This window comes from Poromitra crassiceps (genome assembly GCF_964638095.1).
Source record: "Poromitra crassiceps genome assembly, chromosome: 17".
Classification (NCBI taxonomy): Eukaryota; Metazoa; Chordata; class Actinopteri; order Beryciformes; family Melamphaidae; genus Poromitra; species Poromitra crassiceps.
Genome location: NC_139635.1, coordinates 28,419,449 through 28,438,292, shown reverse-complemented (window position 1 = coordinate 28,438,292; position 18,844 = coordinate 28,419,449). Strand labels below are relative to the sequence as shown.

Below are 18,844 nucleotides of genomic sequence, written 5' to 3'. Positions count from 1 at the left end.
CTGGCTTAAGCGCACAATCTTGAAAAGTAACACACATCTGCGTTGTTGTTGTTGTTGTTGTTGTTGATTTTTACACCAGACACACTGAGGTGTTGAAAAAATGACACACCCAATTGAAGAGCGCACGAGGGAATAATCTGTACCAAATGTGACCTGTCCTTCCCCCCTCAGTGATGGCCTGTGCTGAGCAGCCGTGCTCCAGCCTCCACCAGCAGCACTGCGCATAAGGCAACACGCCCACCTTTTGCCCTCCTGCCCAGCAGCCAGAGAGAGAGAGAGAGAGAGAGAGAGAGAGAGACGGCGCCATGTACAGCGTGGAGGACCTCCTGATCTCGCACGGATACAAACTGCCCAAGAGCGGCCCTGCGTCTGCCACGCCTTACGACAAGCGCCCCGCCGACTGCCAGCGCGAGCTGGTGGTGGACACCAGGGCCGGCCGCGGCACGCTGAACGGGTACGAGGCGGCGGAGCGCGGGGCATCGCTCAGCGCCATCTACGGCAGCAGGCAGGCTGTGGTGAAGGGCTACCCCTACCCGCTGTACGCCGCGGACCACGAGAGCGGAGAGAGGTTTCTGAGGAGAAAAGAAGCCGGCAGCCTAGGCCTCCTAAGCCTAGGTAACCTAGGTGACGCTCAGCCCTTGGGTGATTCTCTCGCCACAGATAGTGGGTGAGTTTCCCCCCCTCTCTATTTTTGCGATCCCCCACACCCCATACCTTCCCTTTTTCTCCCTCTCCCCCTCCCTCCCTCCCTCACTAGGGCCCTTCTGTATTGCATGCAAAGCCGAGTCTGCACTGCGCACTGCTCTTCCCTTTCCCCTCCTTGCAGAGCTGCAGAACAGCGTGGCTGCAGCAGCAGCAGCACCGCTGCCCGATCTCACGCTGGGATATGAGGAGTTATGAAAGGTGCCTTTGCGCGCATATTTGCCTTGTTGACACGGCTGTACCGAGAGGGGGCCGGCCTCGCTGTGGAGCCCAGCCTCGCAGCGGTATGGTCTCTCCTCCCACAGCCTCCGCCAGATGTAAACAGCAGCGGTAGACAGCGAGCGAGCCGAGGAGGACTGAACATGCCTCAAGACAGGCGCGTAATCACTCCACTGTAAACACTGGCACACTGAATCACGCCCAGCACGTGCTCTGTGATGTAAGCATGTTGCTGGGCAAGTGTGCACAGCGCGGCTCCCCTCAGCCATACAGTAGCCTATGCTGCTGAGGATGATCCATTGATGTTGCTGCTTAAATGAATGAGTCCAGTGACTAACGCACTGATTTTGCCAGTTCAGCTCACTTCAGTGCCGATATGACTGGATCACTCGAAAGGTTAATTGTAATTGGCTCATTTTTGATTCCTCAATTATTATTATTTTTGGATTGCATATTTTGTCCATTTCTATTAGGGAAGGGACTGCTAAGGGCATTCTCAACTGCATATCACCGTTTCATAAGTATGAATTGTGCCTTGAGAAAATACCACAATTAATTCATTTTTTTCTTATTTGAAAGTTCTGAAGGTCACATTTTCTAAATGATAATTTCATCGATTCTAACCAGGATTCGAAAGCCACGCCCCCTCACTCCACTGACCTGGAGATATTTAGGGCCATTGCAATATTTCCGCTGCATTCATTCAGCAGTGCTGCTCTACCACTGCAAGAAAATTACCACCACTACGAGAGCAAATGAGACAATTTACATATTTCAACAAAATTCTCCCCTTGAATACAAACGTGAAGCTCTGGTGTTCCTATTCTGATTAAGTATCCTAAGAAAATAATTGTTAGCTTCATCTTGGACCTAAACAGAGACAAATGTGGAACCAAAACTAAAATTAGCCCCATCACTGCTACATGATATTACAGTGGACATGAACATGCCAGGAGTCACACGTCACACAGTTGGCATCTGATGTTAGTTTCAAATTATTTCAAGATTTTAAATGTCACAGATGTGCTTAAACAGAGCAATCAACAAGACCCTTTAGGGTTCTAATGCTCAATTTTGTCTCGAAAATTCCTCCTGAAATATGTTTTGCTCTGATATACTGAAGATGACTACTTTGATGGTTTGTAATTTACTAGCAATGTACCTGGTGTTGCTTGGGCTAAATAGGCACAAAGCAATACAACTGCGCCTTTTGCTTGGCTGGAAATTATGGGGGTGTCCAGCTGGTTTCCAGGACTATACAACCTGCCTATGACCGTCCCCGGGTCATAACCCACCGCCATGCAAATCTTCAGCCCAATCTGACCTCTGGTGTGGGGGCGTGCATAAAATATATGCACACAGACAGACAGACAACTTCAACTTTATTATATAGAATAGCGAGTGGCAGGTAGGTTATTATAGTACACGTGGAGATGGACCTTTCTAATTCAGTTATGAGATTAATTAAACTGAGGGCTTTGCAAAGAACACGTACTTCTGTTTCATCCGTTAACGTTAAATGGGAAGTCAAACAAACAAAGACCATTTTTGCTTAGACTTTAAGCCACAGCCGCTGTCCAGATGACCAGTTTTCAGAATAAGGTCAGCACAATTTAATATGCAGATGGATCATATTGCAGTAGCCGCACTATTTCATGGTGTCTTCAAGGGACTTGTGAGCCGCTGACTTAAGCACTTCCGTCTTCTATTAGGCTGTGTTGGAAAGACTGATTCCTCTATAGACCAAATCAGCGGGATGTTTACATTTACTTCCGGGTACCCCTGAGGTCCACACATTATAATGGCGGTGGACGGCACAAACTGACGCGTTGAAGACAAAAACAGACAAAGAAGACAAAAATGGTTCGTCCGTGTTGTGTTGTTGTTTAATATCATTCATAACAACACTTTCACGAACGTTAGTGGAGACCAGACTAGCTAATTTACCTGTTGGACCAGACCAGAGTAGACTTGAAGCTAAATTAAATTAACTTGGCGTCAGTAGCTCTGTCTGTAATAACCTCGCGTCACCAGGCTCTTCTCACGAGTCTGCAAAAAAAACAGCGAGTTTGACAGACAAACAAACGCTATTAGCTAGCTAACACTACATAAAACAAACACAGAAGAAAGGCTAGATACGTCGGACAAGCATGTTTACCAACCGTTTAACCATTTAAATTGAAAGTAGTCGGCCGAAAACAGCGAGAGGGTTTGACAGCATTTATTTGACAACACGCACATTTAAACCTGCCGCCTTCCCCAAGTGGTACCCGGAAGTAAATTTGTTTACATGGTGACGTCACGGTGATTTGGTCTATACACCCAAATCACAGACTTTATACAGACAGACAGACAAACACAGGCTTTATACAGACAAACACAGGCTTTATACAGACAGACAAACACAGGCTTTATACAGACATACAAACACAGGCTTTATACAGACAGACAAACACAGGCTTTATACAGACAGACAAACATAGGCTTTATACAGACAGACAAACACAGGCTTTATACAGACAGACAAACACAAGCTTTATACAGACATACAAACATAGGCTTTATACAGACAGACAAACATAGGCTTTATACAGACAGACAAACACAGGCTTTATACAGACAGACAAACACAAGCTTTATACAGACATACAAACATAGGCTTTATACAGATAGACAAACACAGGCTTTATACAGACAGACAAACACAGGCTTTATACAGACAGACAAACACAGGCTTTATACAGACATACAAACATAGGCTTTATACAGACAGACAAACACCGGCTTTATACAGACAGACAAACACAGGCTTTATACAGATAGACAAACACAGGCTTTATACAGATAGACAAACACAGGCTTTATACAGACAGACAAACACAGGCTTTATAGAGACAGACAAACACAGTATACAGACACACAAACACAGGCTTTATACAGATAGACAAACACAGGCTTTATACAGATAGACAAACACAGGCTTTATACAGACAGACAAACACAGGCTTTATACAGACAGACAAACACAGGCTTTATACAGACAGACATACTGTTGCACTTCTAACATGTCACAATTATCAATATCAATAACATCAAACCTCAATACAGCAATGGCTGTTTTACAGTATGAGATGATGATTATTAACAATGAGAGAATGCTCACTCACTTTTTCATTCATCTTATTTCAACATGGATTAATTTACACACACACACACACACACACACACACACACACACACACACACACACACACATTCACTTATGTACAGGTATTTGTACATACACAACACACACATGTACGCACGCACGTGTGTGTGTGTGTGTGTGTGTGTCTGTGTTTGACATACTGTTGCACCGCCTATATATATATATATATATATATATATATATATATATATATATACACAGTGCATGTATGTATATATATATATATATATATATACACAGTGCATATATATATATATATATATATATATATATATATATATATATATATATATATATATATATATATATATATATATATATACACAGTGCATATATTTAACAAATTTACCACGAGAGTAAGGGGGTTGTGGCCACATTTACCACTGGTACAGGGTTGTGGCACGAGGCGAACCAAATAATATAAAAAATACACAATTGTAACATCCAATTCATTTATTTACAATCATTACTGGTTTCAGAATACATTTATCCTTCCGCCACAGAATATAGTTCCATACACAAGATCAATGATTGCACTAAACATTTAGTTGCCTTTGAGCCAAAAAACAACTAACCTATTCCTTAACGGGATTCACAGTTATTGATACATTGCCTGTAAAAGTACAGTTATTTAAACAGTTATCTAAAGCAGCCCGTTTTGGTGGTGGTGTGTTGATATCTGGTGACAGCAGAGGGCGTTTGTTTGTTTGACAGTCCCAGGTTCGGGGTCCGGGCGCTAGTCCGACCTCCCGCTAGTCCGACCTCCCGCTAGTCCGAACTCGTGACAACTCAAGCTCAGCCAGTTCTCTCTCCCCAATTTCACCATGTCGTTCTTTGTTCACTTCACCTTCATCTTCATCTAACCACTGCTCAAAACTCAATCCACCCAGTAAATCAAACGTTACTACGAAATCGGACATTTCCTTGTTAGAGATCGGCCATTTCCTTGTTAGAGATTTGCAGACTGACAGGCTAACAGTGGGCGGAGTCAGCACAGGGAGCGGAGTCAGCATCAGGGAGCGGAGTGATACTGCGGTTGGAGCCGAACTGTAGATTGTTGGCCTATTTACCACTGTTGCTAGCCAATCAGAATCCAGTATTCACTCATGCTGTTGTAGAAATATATATACTGTATACTGCATACATATATATATATATATATATATATATATATGTGTGTGTGTGTGTGTGTGTGTGTGTGTGTGTGTGTGTGTGTGTGTGTGTATATCATGATTGAGATTGAGAATACATTATTGTGTCTACCAGACCTGGATAAAATAGGATTTGCAAATGATTCTCAATGTTTGTTTGAACCTACAGTATATGGAGTACCAGTGAGCTATCAATCACATAAACGTGGATGGAATTGACTTTCAAATTCTCTCCTGTGTTTGTGTAAACCTTCTGATGACGGCAACTAAGTAGACGCAAACAAACAACAAAAAAGTGTTTGCAAGGCCTAGTTAACATACTGTAGCTCTAGAGTCCACCATATTCTCCCTCTTAACAGTATGACTGTTGCTAACAATGAGTCTTTCTGTCCTCCTAGGTTCTACGATGTTCCTAGTTTGACTTATTCAGACCCGCTGAGCCATGAAGAAAGGGACGTCTCCTACTGGAGGAGGCGAGGCCAGGACTTCAGCGTCCTCCTGGACTATGCTGATGGCAGGGAGCTGAGGGCCTCTGCTGGCGCATGGAGGCCTCAGGCCCTAATCGCAGCTGAAGAACACAGGGCAGAGAGGCAAGCGCAGCAGCTATGGGAGGAAATTTCCTGGCTGAGAGACCCGGATGCGGGCCCTGGTCAGCTAAGGGTGACCGGGGAGAGGAAGTGCCAGAGCCTGGGCACAGAGGAGTGGAAGCCTGCTGTGGGCCTGGGAAGACAGCTGTCTGACGGGGAAGGGGACAGGTGGGCTCTGGATCAACGCCGCCTCAGGACTCCTGAGATGGGCTCTTTCCACCCCAGAACTAAAGCAAAGTCTCAGTCTCTCCCCAGAGTTTTGTCACCTGTTGGAATTGAACGCAAAGATGTAATTCCATCCAGGCCAAGCTTACCCGATAGACAGAGAGTGAGCAGCACTGTCTTCTCTGGGCCTTATAGTAGGTATATCTATAGCGGTGGCAGGGACCGGTGGGGCAGGAATGCCTGGCCAAGCAGCCATGTTGCACTTTTACCAAAGCCCAGGTTCAGCAGGCCTTCAAAGCCTCCGTCATATGAGATTCACCAGCAGACTAGGGGTAGCGCAGAAATGCTTGCTATAGACCAGGGTGCCAAACAAAAAGAAAGGCCTATCTATTATCCAAGGGGCGGGGATCTGAGACAAGACTATTTCGCACAACACTCTGCCATCTTTGGTATGGAGCCCCCTGGCTACATCCCACCCCCATCTTATAGACGACCCCCACCCCCAAGAATGGTTCAATCCATGGTTCAAATGGGTCAAATGAACCGCAACGAAATGGCAAACTTAAGATGGAGGTCACAGACTCTGCGGATTCCCAGCCTTCCAGATGCTAGAAGGTGGTTTTGTAGACAGGCAGGTTCATGGCTGGAACATTATGGAGATCGAGCTGCGTCCTATCGGAGACAGGTACATTCTGGATACGAAGAACATCCAGGTCATGCCCGTTATTTACCTATTGAAGACCCAAGAGTGAGACAAATCTCAGGAGGGCCTGGCGGAAATTCTCTCACTGACTCGGACAAGCTCCGGAACATCAACAAAGAGAATCCCTGCGCTAAGGTTTTAGGACAATCTACACATGATAGTGCCTTTCCCCCCCAACAGGGGCTCGCTCTCAATACCGACAGCCGCAAAGCATCTCTTAATGACAACGACAGCAGTAATCGGTGGTGCAACAGGGGCATAAACAAAGGGAGTGACAGTGTAGCTCCTGAACAAAGCCGTAGTCAGTTTTTCCCTTCATCTATTCTGGGTAAACCACCTCCTCCCCCATGCAAGCCGCCGGCTGACCAGGGTGTGTCTGAAACTGTGACAGAAGTCAAAAAGGTGGAGCAGCCTGAACCGCCAGAGAAAGACAAATCCAAGAATCTCAAAAAGAAACTTAGCGAGACAATATTTTGTTTGGTGTCGGTCCCTGTGACTCCGCAGCTCAGTGGGCCGTCGCGTGACCAGAATAATAATAACGAGAAGCCGCCGGAGCGAGCGGACAGTCCGAGTGAGAACAAAACTGGCCACTTAACAAACCAAAGTCTCCAAAGCACATCTTCAGCTGAGGCCGAGCTGCAAGCACTAACCGGTAGCTTCGCGAGCAGCAAAACGAGCAGCAGAGCCAGCAGCAAAATGGTGAGAAAATTACCCTGTAGACCCCCTAAGATAAACCATTACAAGGAGCTGAAATTGTCGGGGGCCTGGCCTGCAAACCAGTATCGAGACCAGGAGACACAAACTAGCCCAGAGGCCCGAAAACCTGCCCCTCCAGGGCCGGAAAACAAGGAAGCACAAGAAGAACCTGTCCCGCAAGGCACTGATGCCCCCTCGGATGGCAGCGGTGTGGTGAATACTGCCTTCAGTTTTGCTATAAAGGGGGTGAAGAGCCTGAAACTGTCCAGCAACAGCGCCTTCTCCCTGACCGCCACTTTCTCCAACCAGCTGAACAAGAGCACAGCTCAGCCGCCAGCAGCACCACCCTCAGGAAATGTGGAGGAGGCCCAACCAGCAGCAAGCAGTGGACAGGAGGCATTTGGACAGTTCCTGCTGAGACCAGCCAGCCAGCGGCCGTGGGACGCTGTCAAAGAGCTGGAGACCATCAACAAAGAACTCCAGGATCAGCAGCAGCAGAGCAGCAAACAGCCCAGCGTTGACAAGTGCATCGAGGACCTCAACGAGGCCTACAAAGACATCTTGGAGCTAGGCACTGCCAGCAATAAAGTCCCCAATGGTTCTGTGCAAATCCCTGAGCGTATCAAGATCCGATTGACGTCAGAACCAATCAAAAGGCCCAGCAGCCTTAGGCGGAGTGCAGTAAGCTGGTCTGTTGACCCAGAGTACAGGGAGGTTAAGAGCGCCTTCTCCAGACCTGCAACTAAGTCGGTAACTTTCAGCAAGCAGCTTAGGGAGGAGCTCCCCGTCCCACCTCGGGAGACGGGCTTCAGAGAATACAGGGTCGTCTCGCATCTTTCACGCAGGGCATCGAGCATCGATGGCAGGACAGTCAAACTAGACCTGCCCGATGAGCCTATCGAGACACCAATTTGTGACTTTAGCCCAACGACGCGCACCGCAGCAGCCGAGGTGCCGTGGGCAGATAGGCAGCCCATGCAGGATGCCTCCACACTTACCAGTCCTCCTGATTATGAGGACATATGCCAGACTTTGCGTCAGTCTAGAGACTCAACGGATGTCAACAAAGTGTCCGCAGGCCATTCCAAACCTAACGATGCAGAGCCTCCTCACAATCTCGGTGTCGAATCAGAGGAGGAGTGCCCCATTTGTAAACGAGAGCTCGAGAATCAGATGAGACAGGGTCCATTGCCTCCGCTCCACGAGGAGAACAGCTCGGACAGCTCAGCCAATCAGAACGGCAGTCCACCCCAATGTAGTGGGTCGGAAAGCCCAGATGAGGATACAAAATCGAAGGAGCCCAGTGAGTCTGGTTTGAATCAGTCAGGGTCTGACCTGTGTGCTGAAATGATGGAGCAGCATTCATCGACAGAGGACAATGTGGAAGGGGGTGAGAATACAGACAATGCTCAGGCAGAAGACCTCAACAGTCCATGTACGATTAAGCATGCCGAGAGCATTGCAGAGAATGACTCTACAGAGGTTGGGGCAGCCAGTGTCGTAGCGATTGATGTGCCTGCAGACTCCCAAGTCAAAGGGGAACAGAGTGTTAGTGAACCCGTAACCAAGGAAGTGGAAGCAAGAGAGAGGGAGGCCATTACAGGAGATCCACCTGAAGGCAGTGCAGACAAGCAGACAGCTGAAGTGAAAGACCGGCAGGAGCAAGAGAAGAAGCCATTTTCCACCCTAGAGCATCGAGTTGTTCTACGGACACACCTGGGGCGAGACCACCAATCGTTACCGGAGTTTCCGCCAGATAGACTGCCGCTTTCGGTTCCCCCAAACCTCGACCGCCGGCTGTCTCTCAGCTTGGAGGGGGAGAGGAGGAGCAGGGGCCCGTCCCAGCGCATAGAAGCCCTGCAGGACAAGCTGGCTGCCTCGCCGAGCCGGGTGACAATTGAGCGCCTGGCACGGATGAAAGAGGTGGACGTTGTGTCTCGTATAAGGCGCCTCAGCCTCAGTACCGACTCTACCGGGGATGGGGGGGCAGAGGTAGAAGGGGGGGCCAAGGGTGGGCAGGTGGAGGAGCCCCCTCCTGCTCCCCAGGGAGAAGAGGAGGAGGATCAAGAGGTCACCCAAACTCAGCAGGTCTCTGAAGAGAAAGTGTTGCAAGATGAGGAGGCGTCATCTGTCTCAGGTAAGAGAAGATAAATAAAAATAATAACGCAGGATGAAACTTTAATGATCCCCCATTGGAAAACTGGTTAACGGTGTTAGTCTAGTTTATAGGACAATGTTTAAAGCATTAAGAAAATGCTGCATCTCAAGTCCTTTGAGACATTCTTGTGATAAAGGGCTATCTAACACATAAACAGGCAGACCTACGTATCATGTATGTATCATCATGTCTCTCTGTTTCATTTTCCTCCGACACCGTCGGCCTGACATTTGGCACAAGTACCGGCAGAGGTGCCAAGCAGACAGTGACAGGGCCAGGGTCATTATGGCAGATTAAATAGCACTAACCACAGCAGCCATCGGGTGACACACACACACATACACACACCAGGCACACACACACACACACACCAATTAGTGATAGCCCCACCGACAGCAGCCAACAGTTGACACACACACAGACAGCACTACCGACAGCAGCCAGCAGGTGACACACACATACAGCACTACCCACACCAGCCAGCAGGTGACAGCCACACACACCCACACACTAGACTAGAGGGTGACACGGGAGTGGTTTTTCACTCCTGTCCCGTCCCAATGCCGGTAGAATGACTCCCATCCCATCCCGCTCCCATTTTTATTTTGATGTGTTTTATTTTTTTAGTCTTTAGGCAACACAATGACTCTGATTTGATGTTCTCCCCATCCTTTTTAGGTTATGTTGTGTTCTACTGTAGTTTTAATCCACACCATTTGGCCATATTTGCCATGATTCCTGCTCCCGCCCGCTCCCATTGTCTTTTTTCCCCCGCCTCGCCCCAATCACTTGATTAATTAATTAATTAATTATTAATTAATTAATTACTCCCAATCCTACGGGAATCCCGGGACCCACGGGACTCCCCAAAAAATGTGAGCCTCAACCACACATACAGTGATTTAGTGATAACACTACAGCAGGTGACACCCACACACCTACACACAGGCAGACAGTGATTGAGGACCACAATGGAAACAAGTCCTGGACTTTATTGTGTTTAATTGCTCAACTATTTTAATACTGCTGTATGGTTTGACCTGTGCATTGTGTTTTTTTTACAGCTGTCTTAATAAATTCATTCATTCATGCATGCTCCAACGGGGATCAGCAATTAGTGATAGCACTACACACAGCATCCAGCAGCCCCCCCCCCACACACACACACACACCCACAGTGATTGCATGCTCCAAAGGGTATCAGAACTAGTATAAATAAATGAACTTGACTTGACTCAAACTTATCCAGGATAGCATTACAAGTAAAAGACTTATCGTGCGTTCACGTGCTCCTCTGATACATCGTATTTACGAGTTGTGAGCACATTAATACAATGTCGTATTTACGAGTGGGAATTTTGGAAATTTCGATGCTACACGAGTTTGCGACATTGCATGAGGTTTCGGGACTACAACAATGGCGGAAAGTATGGAGTCCGTGGCACCAATTGACTGTAAAAAGTTAGATATTTTGTTATTCTGTTCATAGTACCTATCATCTATTTTTAGTAGTTGCACATTATGGCCTATGTAGCTACCATAATGACCCACTACTTGCTTTTAGTAAGAAAACACCAGCCACAAGAAAACAAGCGTCCATATTTGTTGTTCTTTCCGACCAAGAGCACTTGAACGGGGTCCTGTCGTAATTACCACATCACCCCTGGTAAATCCGATATATACGAGGAGCACATGAATGCACCATTATTCCCTTGTGGTTCTTGGTCTTAAGAACCACAAAGATTGAGTAGAGTTCCCAGTCATAAAGAAAATAATAATAATAATACAATAATTTAAATGTATTTTTCCCTATCCACAAGTTTACTGAGCATGCTTCACTATGACTGCACATCAAACTATGGTGAGTGAATGTGACAATGCCATTTAAATGCTGACCAATCTGATGAAAAGACAAAATGATGACAGATAAATAATAATAATAATAATAATAATAGTGATAAACTTTATTTGTATAGCACATTTCATACATAAAATACAACTCTCTCAACATGCTTTACATGCTAAAAATAAAACAAGAGCAAATAAAAAATCACAGCATAAAAAAAGACAATACAACAATATAAAATAATTACTAAATACAGATCAATTAATTAAAAGCAAGGCCATAAAAATACGTTTTTAGCCTGTTATTAAAACCTTCAATAACAGACAAGGCTTGGTAAATTGATTGACTCTCATAGTATCTGTGGGGGAATTCCACTTCAATTTAGTTTTAGTTCGTTATTCTGCAAAGGAGACATCAAATTGCATTGCCAGAAATGGCTGGAACAATATTTTACAGACAGGTTCTTTACTTATGTTATTAAAAATTCTGAGGAAAAAAATTGTAGTTTAATATACGGTAGCTACAAGTCCAAAAACTATACATACAATTGTTTTTATAGGATTGCATTTTGCCTTTATCGTGAGAGCTCATAACTCACAACTTGTAACTCACAACTCGTCAAAACTGAGAGAAACGATCAGTAGGACTTGCTTTTACTGATTTCCCCACAAGATGGTGTCATTGTCCAAAGATAGAACAAGCCTCCACCGCCCTGCAGCAGCACACTGAAAATGCAATGAAAATATCATTGATATTTGTTTTACAGGTCTAGTAAATTCAATCACAATCAATCACTTTTTGATAGAGCTGGCTGTTCCAGGTGCTTTTTCTGGGCCTTTTGGGCCTCAATCGGCCTTTATTTGGCTTATGATTTGAGTATATCAAGCCTCTATTTGTTGAGCAAATGTATCACCGTCATGCTCTGAATGAATGTTTTTCCTCTTTATGTCTCAGAACCCTCTGAGCCCAGCCAAGTGGAGAAAATGTAGAAAGACTGCGTCCATCATCTCCATCTGAGGTTTTTAGCTCCAACACTGTGACCTGGCTGCCTACAACAATGCCTTCATCTCATCCTGACACTGAAATGGCCTTCTTGTCCGACAAGAGCATTGTGTACACCCTCACCCTCGGCGCCACGTTGACTGCTAAGAGTGCTGTTCCACTGCCAAAGGGAGGCGCCCCGTCAACTTGGAGGGGCAACTTCCACCCCATGACCCCCTACCCCAACCCACCCCACCCCAACCCACCCCACCAAACCAGCTTCCCCCCAACCCCATCTACCCCTGCCCCCCACTTCCCAAAACCCGTCCTCTTATAGGGTTTCTACTAGTTAGTCTTCTTGTAGCGGCTTGTCCTTTCTATTCTATCCTCCCCATGTTTTTCTCATTGGCAGACATTATGCAATTCTGTCGTGCATACTAGAACTTCTAAAAAATCTCCATAGTGAATACAGTCGAGTCCTTCTCTGCATACCGAGCGAATCTGTTTGTTTACGGGCGAGCTGTTAAGGATATGAATGTACGCGCGTACAGTATGTTTCACTTAACGTAGACATAGGGGATTTATTGTCGCAAGGCTGTTCTGTTGCATTCAATCGACACCAAAATTAGCTGCGTTTTTTGACTGTCGTGGTGAGGCGACAGCCGTTTTCGAACTGGACATCACTGTCTCTGGCTCAAGAACTGTTTTGATTTTCTGACCATTCAGCTTGCTCTTTTTTTGTGACATCATGCCCCGTCTCATTGCTTTCCAACACACTGTAACCATAAACCCATGGAGCTCTTTAATGAAGAGCCACTCTACACCGTATGACATAATAGATCAATGACGTATTCCACCACACATTGGTTCTCTATCGTGTCTAGACTGTCTCTTCACCACTACACTTCCAATGTATTGATTTACCCCGATTAGTGACATTGAATAGCTCAATAAGATCATCAATGATGATGTCATTGGTGATGTCATAATGTCCCAGAAGTGTTGTCATCAGTGATGTCACTTGAGCAATTGTGTATTGTGACATCACTGATGATGTCATAGGCACTGTCATAAGAGCGCACAGGCGAGCCTAGGAATCAAGCGCTGCCTATATATATATATTTATGTATTTATGTATTTATTTATATATTTATTTATTTATTTATTTATTTATTTATTTATTTATTTATTTATTTATTTACTTATTTATTTATTTATGTATTCATTTATGTATTTATTTATGTATTTATTTATGTATTTATTTATATATCCCATGCCAACAATACATTGGCAATGTAGTGGTGGAGAGATAGTCTCTCCACTCAGAGAACTTGGGTTACAGCGTAATGTGGGAGAGGGAGAGTTGCCTTCTGCACCCAGATGTGTGTGTCTTGGTTGGATCAGGGTAAATCTCTGCTTAGTCCACTGGTCAGTCCCATGTATAGCTCCCATTTCCAAGTAATTTCAGGAAGCAATAATGGCACGGTTGAGTTAAGGTGGAGTTCAGCAAATTTGAGACAGAGAGAAAAAAAGATGGTTATATGGATATAGAACAAAAGAAGATAGAGCAATATTGTTGTACAAGCTCAGTGGTGTAGTGGAGCTACCTGTAGGAACCATTGTCAGCAGTTTTAATGTGAACGTATAATTCAAATCATACAGGGATATGGAATGGTGTCAGGGTATATGGGCGCGGGGTGGGTGCTTACTTCATGATAGATCATTATGTTCAGACATCTGAGACGGCATTTCACCGAATATTTATTTTTGTTATCATTGAATTGTTAATCAGTTTGCATAATGTACAAAATAAAGTATATTTTAAATATTTTAAGAGATATTTTGTATTTAACCATGGAATTTTTATTTCTCCACTTATATCAAGCTGAAAGTATCACATGTCTGTATAGTATCATATTGAGAGTATAATGTTACATACTTTTTATAGTGCTTTAAAAACTAAAAGAGTGATAGAAGGGGTGGCCCTACGGTGTGCCTTGATCACACAATTTGGTTTAACGAGCGATAGGGTTCATCACAGCAAGTCTTGACTTGATAGAACTTTTCTGATTGTGCCATGATGATTTCCTATTGGATAGTGCTTATTCTTAATGCTAACAGAAGATTTGATGTTGGACGCTCCTTGTGATATTTGATACATCAATCCATCTCAGCTGTATTTCCTGTGTTGGTGGTCAGACTTGGCCTGTGTCTTATTTTTGTCGTTGTATGTCTTCCAAGCCGAATCATGTACTGTTTTGTTGTTGGTTCATAGCAACATGTTTAGAAATAAAGTTGGGAAAATACATTGTTTTTATCCATGCAGCCAACATTTTCTTTCTTTCTTTCTTTCTTTCTTTCTTTCTTTCTTTCTTTCTTTCTTTCTTTCTTTCTTTCTTTCTTTCTTTCCTTCTTTCTTTCTTTCTTTCTTTCTTTCCTTCTTTCTTTCTTTCTTTCTTTCTTTCTTTCCTTCTTTCTTTCTTTCCTTCTTTCTTTCTTTCTTTCTTTCTTTCTTTCCTTCTTTCTTTCTTTCTTTCTTTCTTTCTTTCCTTCTTTCTTTCTTTCTTTCTTTCTTTCCTTCTTTCTTTCTTTCCTTCTTTCTTTCTTTCTTTCTTTCTTTCTTATACAGCGTGTTCATTTTTTGTAAACTGCTCTGCTGTCAGTAACACTTCTTGCCAGTAAGAGGATACAAAGCATTTTCAGACAAAAACCACGTATGTGTGTAAACTTTAAAGTATGAAGAAGAGAAAGATGATCCCTGTGTATTTTTGAAATAATACAGTGGGGAAACACATTTCAAAGCTCAACGGTTACTCAACAACAGAAATGACCAGCAAACGTTCAATTCAAGTGGAAAAACATAAACAACGAAACTGCATATTACAGGTTTTTTAACAGCAGTGTTGCATTAGTGTAACCCATCAACCCATTCTCACTTCGACGGCGTAAAATATCGCTGCTTTGTCACGCACCTTGTGCGTGGGATGTTAACGCGCACTGTACCCTTGTGCGTAAGTATGATACGCACGTGGACGCACCGTTTTAAACAAGCAATGTCCTGGTTGGAGGCTGCTTTTGTCTCCAGGGGGATCGCAACTGGTGTGGGGCATTAGGTGAAGGGTCTCCAGGGCCCCCTTCCCTACGGGGGTCTCCGATCCCCTTTAGGGGGTCTCCGACCTGATCACCTGGAGACCCTAAACCTAAGCCGTCCACTGGAGACCCTAACCCTTCCCCTGGATCCCCCCCCCCCCACCATATCCAAGCCCTACCCCCAACCAAGTGGCTACCAGTGCCTAATCCCACCCTCACCGCAACCCCAAGGCGTCGCTTGACCTTTGCCACACCCCAACCAGGTGAGCAGTGCTTGTTTAACGGTGGTCCGTGTGCGTACCATACTTACGCACAAGGGTACCGTGCACGTGACATCCCAGCACAAGGTGCGTGACAAAGCAGCGCCATTTTACGCCGTCTTGTTGGCCTCATCAACAACCAATTTGTAGGAATCCCTCATTCTTCAATCACCAATCAAATTTCACTTAAATTGTTATGTAGCATTTTACAGTTGTAGCATTTATCGACTCAGAACTTTGTCTTTTTAACTGACATTTCCTGTAAATTTTGAATAATCATGTCGCCTTATTATGTGTGCATTACATTATACTCCAGGCCAAATATGAACTTACTAAGCACTGTTTCATATCTTCAGTTTTTACAAACAACTTACTGTTCTGCCATTCTTCAAGCTGGAGGGGTACAGTAGCATTGTGGATAGCGTCTGCTTGTCACGCCGTTTAGGAACATTGCATCAAAACTGTGAACTTCAGACGATGCGAAAAGCCGACATTTACTCACTACAGGATAAGACTCAGTGTTTCACAATAAGCCCATAGTCAGCATCGCAGGGAGGACAAGCTGGCACGCCCATATTACTAACACATTTCATTTTCAATTCATTTGAAAGACTGACAGGCCTCGCCTCAGTCTTGTATGTAAACTGCCCTACACTAAAACTACACTAAAATGGCTATTTCGGTACATTCACCCCCTCCCCCCCCACTAATTGGCATGTCAGGTACACTTGGACATGGTGTCATTAGACTTTTTGTACTGCAGGTTATGTGCAACATGAAGTAATTATGCACACACTTGTAATATTTTCTATTTTCATATGAGATTTAAGTGCTTTTTGTACTCACTGACATCTTTTTTTCTTCCTTGCATTAAATGCAAGAGAGGAGGGGGGAAATGTTTTTTCTTTTCTTTCATAAACTATATTTGCATTTGGTACTCCGATAGTAAAACCAGTGGGCAAAACATTGTTTCATAATTTGATTTACAAAACTATGCCAAGTATTTAAAAGCTATTTTTAGAGTACAGTAAATCAAAAGAGAACTCGTTCTTTTTTTCTTTGCTTTAAGACATACCTTTGTCTTTGTATCTATAAATATGAGCATAATCCATAGTCATATGATTGTGCTACTGTTGTATGATACTGCAGTCTGATTCATAAATAAACTCTTTGCATGAAAAAAATGTGTTTGTGATCAATTGCCCAATGTGAATTCATTGTTTCATATAAAACAGTTACATATGACCGGGGAAAATGATCAATCATGTTGTTTGTTGCAGAGTATTTAGAAAGCAACTACAACAACTTAACGAGACGGATCCAACAAAGACGACATACATGGAAAGACTTGAATGGTTAACTGGCATTAGATACATCATGTAATAACATTATGCAAATGAGGTGATGACTGCCAAAGAGATGACAACAGACAAAGGATAATGTGGAGCTAAAACAGCACCTTCATAATGGAAGAGGGAAGTTTAGGTGAAGAACTTGTAGGCGTTCTCTCGTGTAGATCCAGGACTAAGCTAAATCTTTCTACTTCACATACTGTATGTTCATTTTGGGCAGGTTGTGGAATGATTTAGTGAAGGCCGGAGCTGACACAATGCAGAATCTGTTGCCATGACGATGTGAAAAGGGCCTAGTGGCAGGGATGCATTATGCCACCACCGAAGGTCGGATGTGAGGTTCCATCAATTCATCATCCTATCAATTCACTGTCAAAACAGCAGAGTGTGTTTGGGGACAAAGTGCCATGGTCACATGGTCAGGCTGATACCACTGTGTTTGTGGACAAAGTGCCATAGTTCTAATTCTAGCCACAAACACAACTTAGACTACTTATCCAATGCATTGCTACTGTTTCTATTTCTAACGTGGTAGTCAATATTTTGTAACAGATGATTTATAACCTGCCAGCCAGCTAAGGTTTAAAATGTTCCAAAAATTCCTTTAGTTCATAATTAAATTTTTTCTAAGATATACAATCCAGTCTGGTGCCATCATCCTTCAACCAAGGACTCAAATTAATACTCTACATGTTCGTCTTGACCTTTTATGGCAGATTGCAATTTACCAACGTTTAGGTGCATACCGCCACTACTATCCATGTTAAAGGGCCACCATTTTGTGTTAGCAATCGTCTCTTTTCAAAAATGTTCAACATGTTGGACAGAAATGTTAATTTGATGCTGAGACTCTATGCAACTTGAATAAAACGTAATCAAGAAGCACCAATTTCTCTTCAAGTATCCAACAACATGTAGCGCACTGATATCCATTTTTTTGATTTTCTGCATCTTGGCACTTTTTCACATCAGATGGAGTGAATTCGTAAATGGACTGAATCTATATAGCACTTTTATCAAAAGCGCTTTATAATATGCATACATTCACCCATTCACACACATGTCACATTCATACACGGATGATGGCAAGCTACCACACAGGTTGCTGGAGCAGCCATCGGGAGCAATTTGGGGTTCAGTATCTTGCCCAAGGGCACTTCGGCATCGAACCACCGACCTCTTTTATCTACTAGCAATGTACCCTGCATTGCCTGGGCTAAATAGACACACAGCAGTACAATTACACCTGCTTGGCTGGAAATGGTGGCATCCAGGTGGTTCAGGACTTTACAACCTGCCCATGACCTTCCCCGGATCAGAACAACGTACAGCCATGCACATTTTCAGCCCAATCCCACCTTGGGTGTGTGTGTCATGAAAGACACACAGACAGACACACACACACACAATGTCAAATGTATTATACTAGGAATCGAGTGCAGGGTGGAGACTCTGGAAATGATGCGCCATGGCTGCAGTTATGGAAATGGGCGGGTCCACGGGCTCCCAAAATCGTGACTGACAGACGGCAGACAAACCGACACCGCCCACCCACCTAGGCGCCATTGTGCAACTGTGCGCCATCGGCTCATCATACTACATCACAGTTGCTCGAGTGACATCACTGAAGTCATCTTTTGCAAGTCCAAGTCAAGTCTAAAGTCTTTGAGCTCGAGTCCAAGTCAAGGCTAAAGTCTTTGAGGGGCAAATCCAAGTCAAGTCTCAA

General features: G+C 44.2%; 1 protein-coding gene across 1 annotated transcript; it reads left to right on the top strand.

Moving 5' to 3' along the window:
* Positions 1-305: 305 nt before the first annotated feature.
* On the top strand, positions 306-12,424 carry jcadb (junctional cadherin 5 associated b; the record flags this gene model as incomplete). The annotated part of the gene is made up of 3 exons (XM_083654041.1): positions 306-667; positions 5,679-9,568; positions 12,390-12,424. The coding sequence occupies 3 exons, from the start codon at positions 306-308 to the stop codon at positions 12,422-12,424; spliced, it is 4,287 nt and encodes a 1,428-aa protein (XP_083510167.1).
* Positions 12,425-18,844: the final 6,420 nt, after the last annotated feature.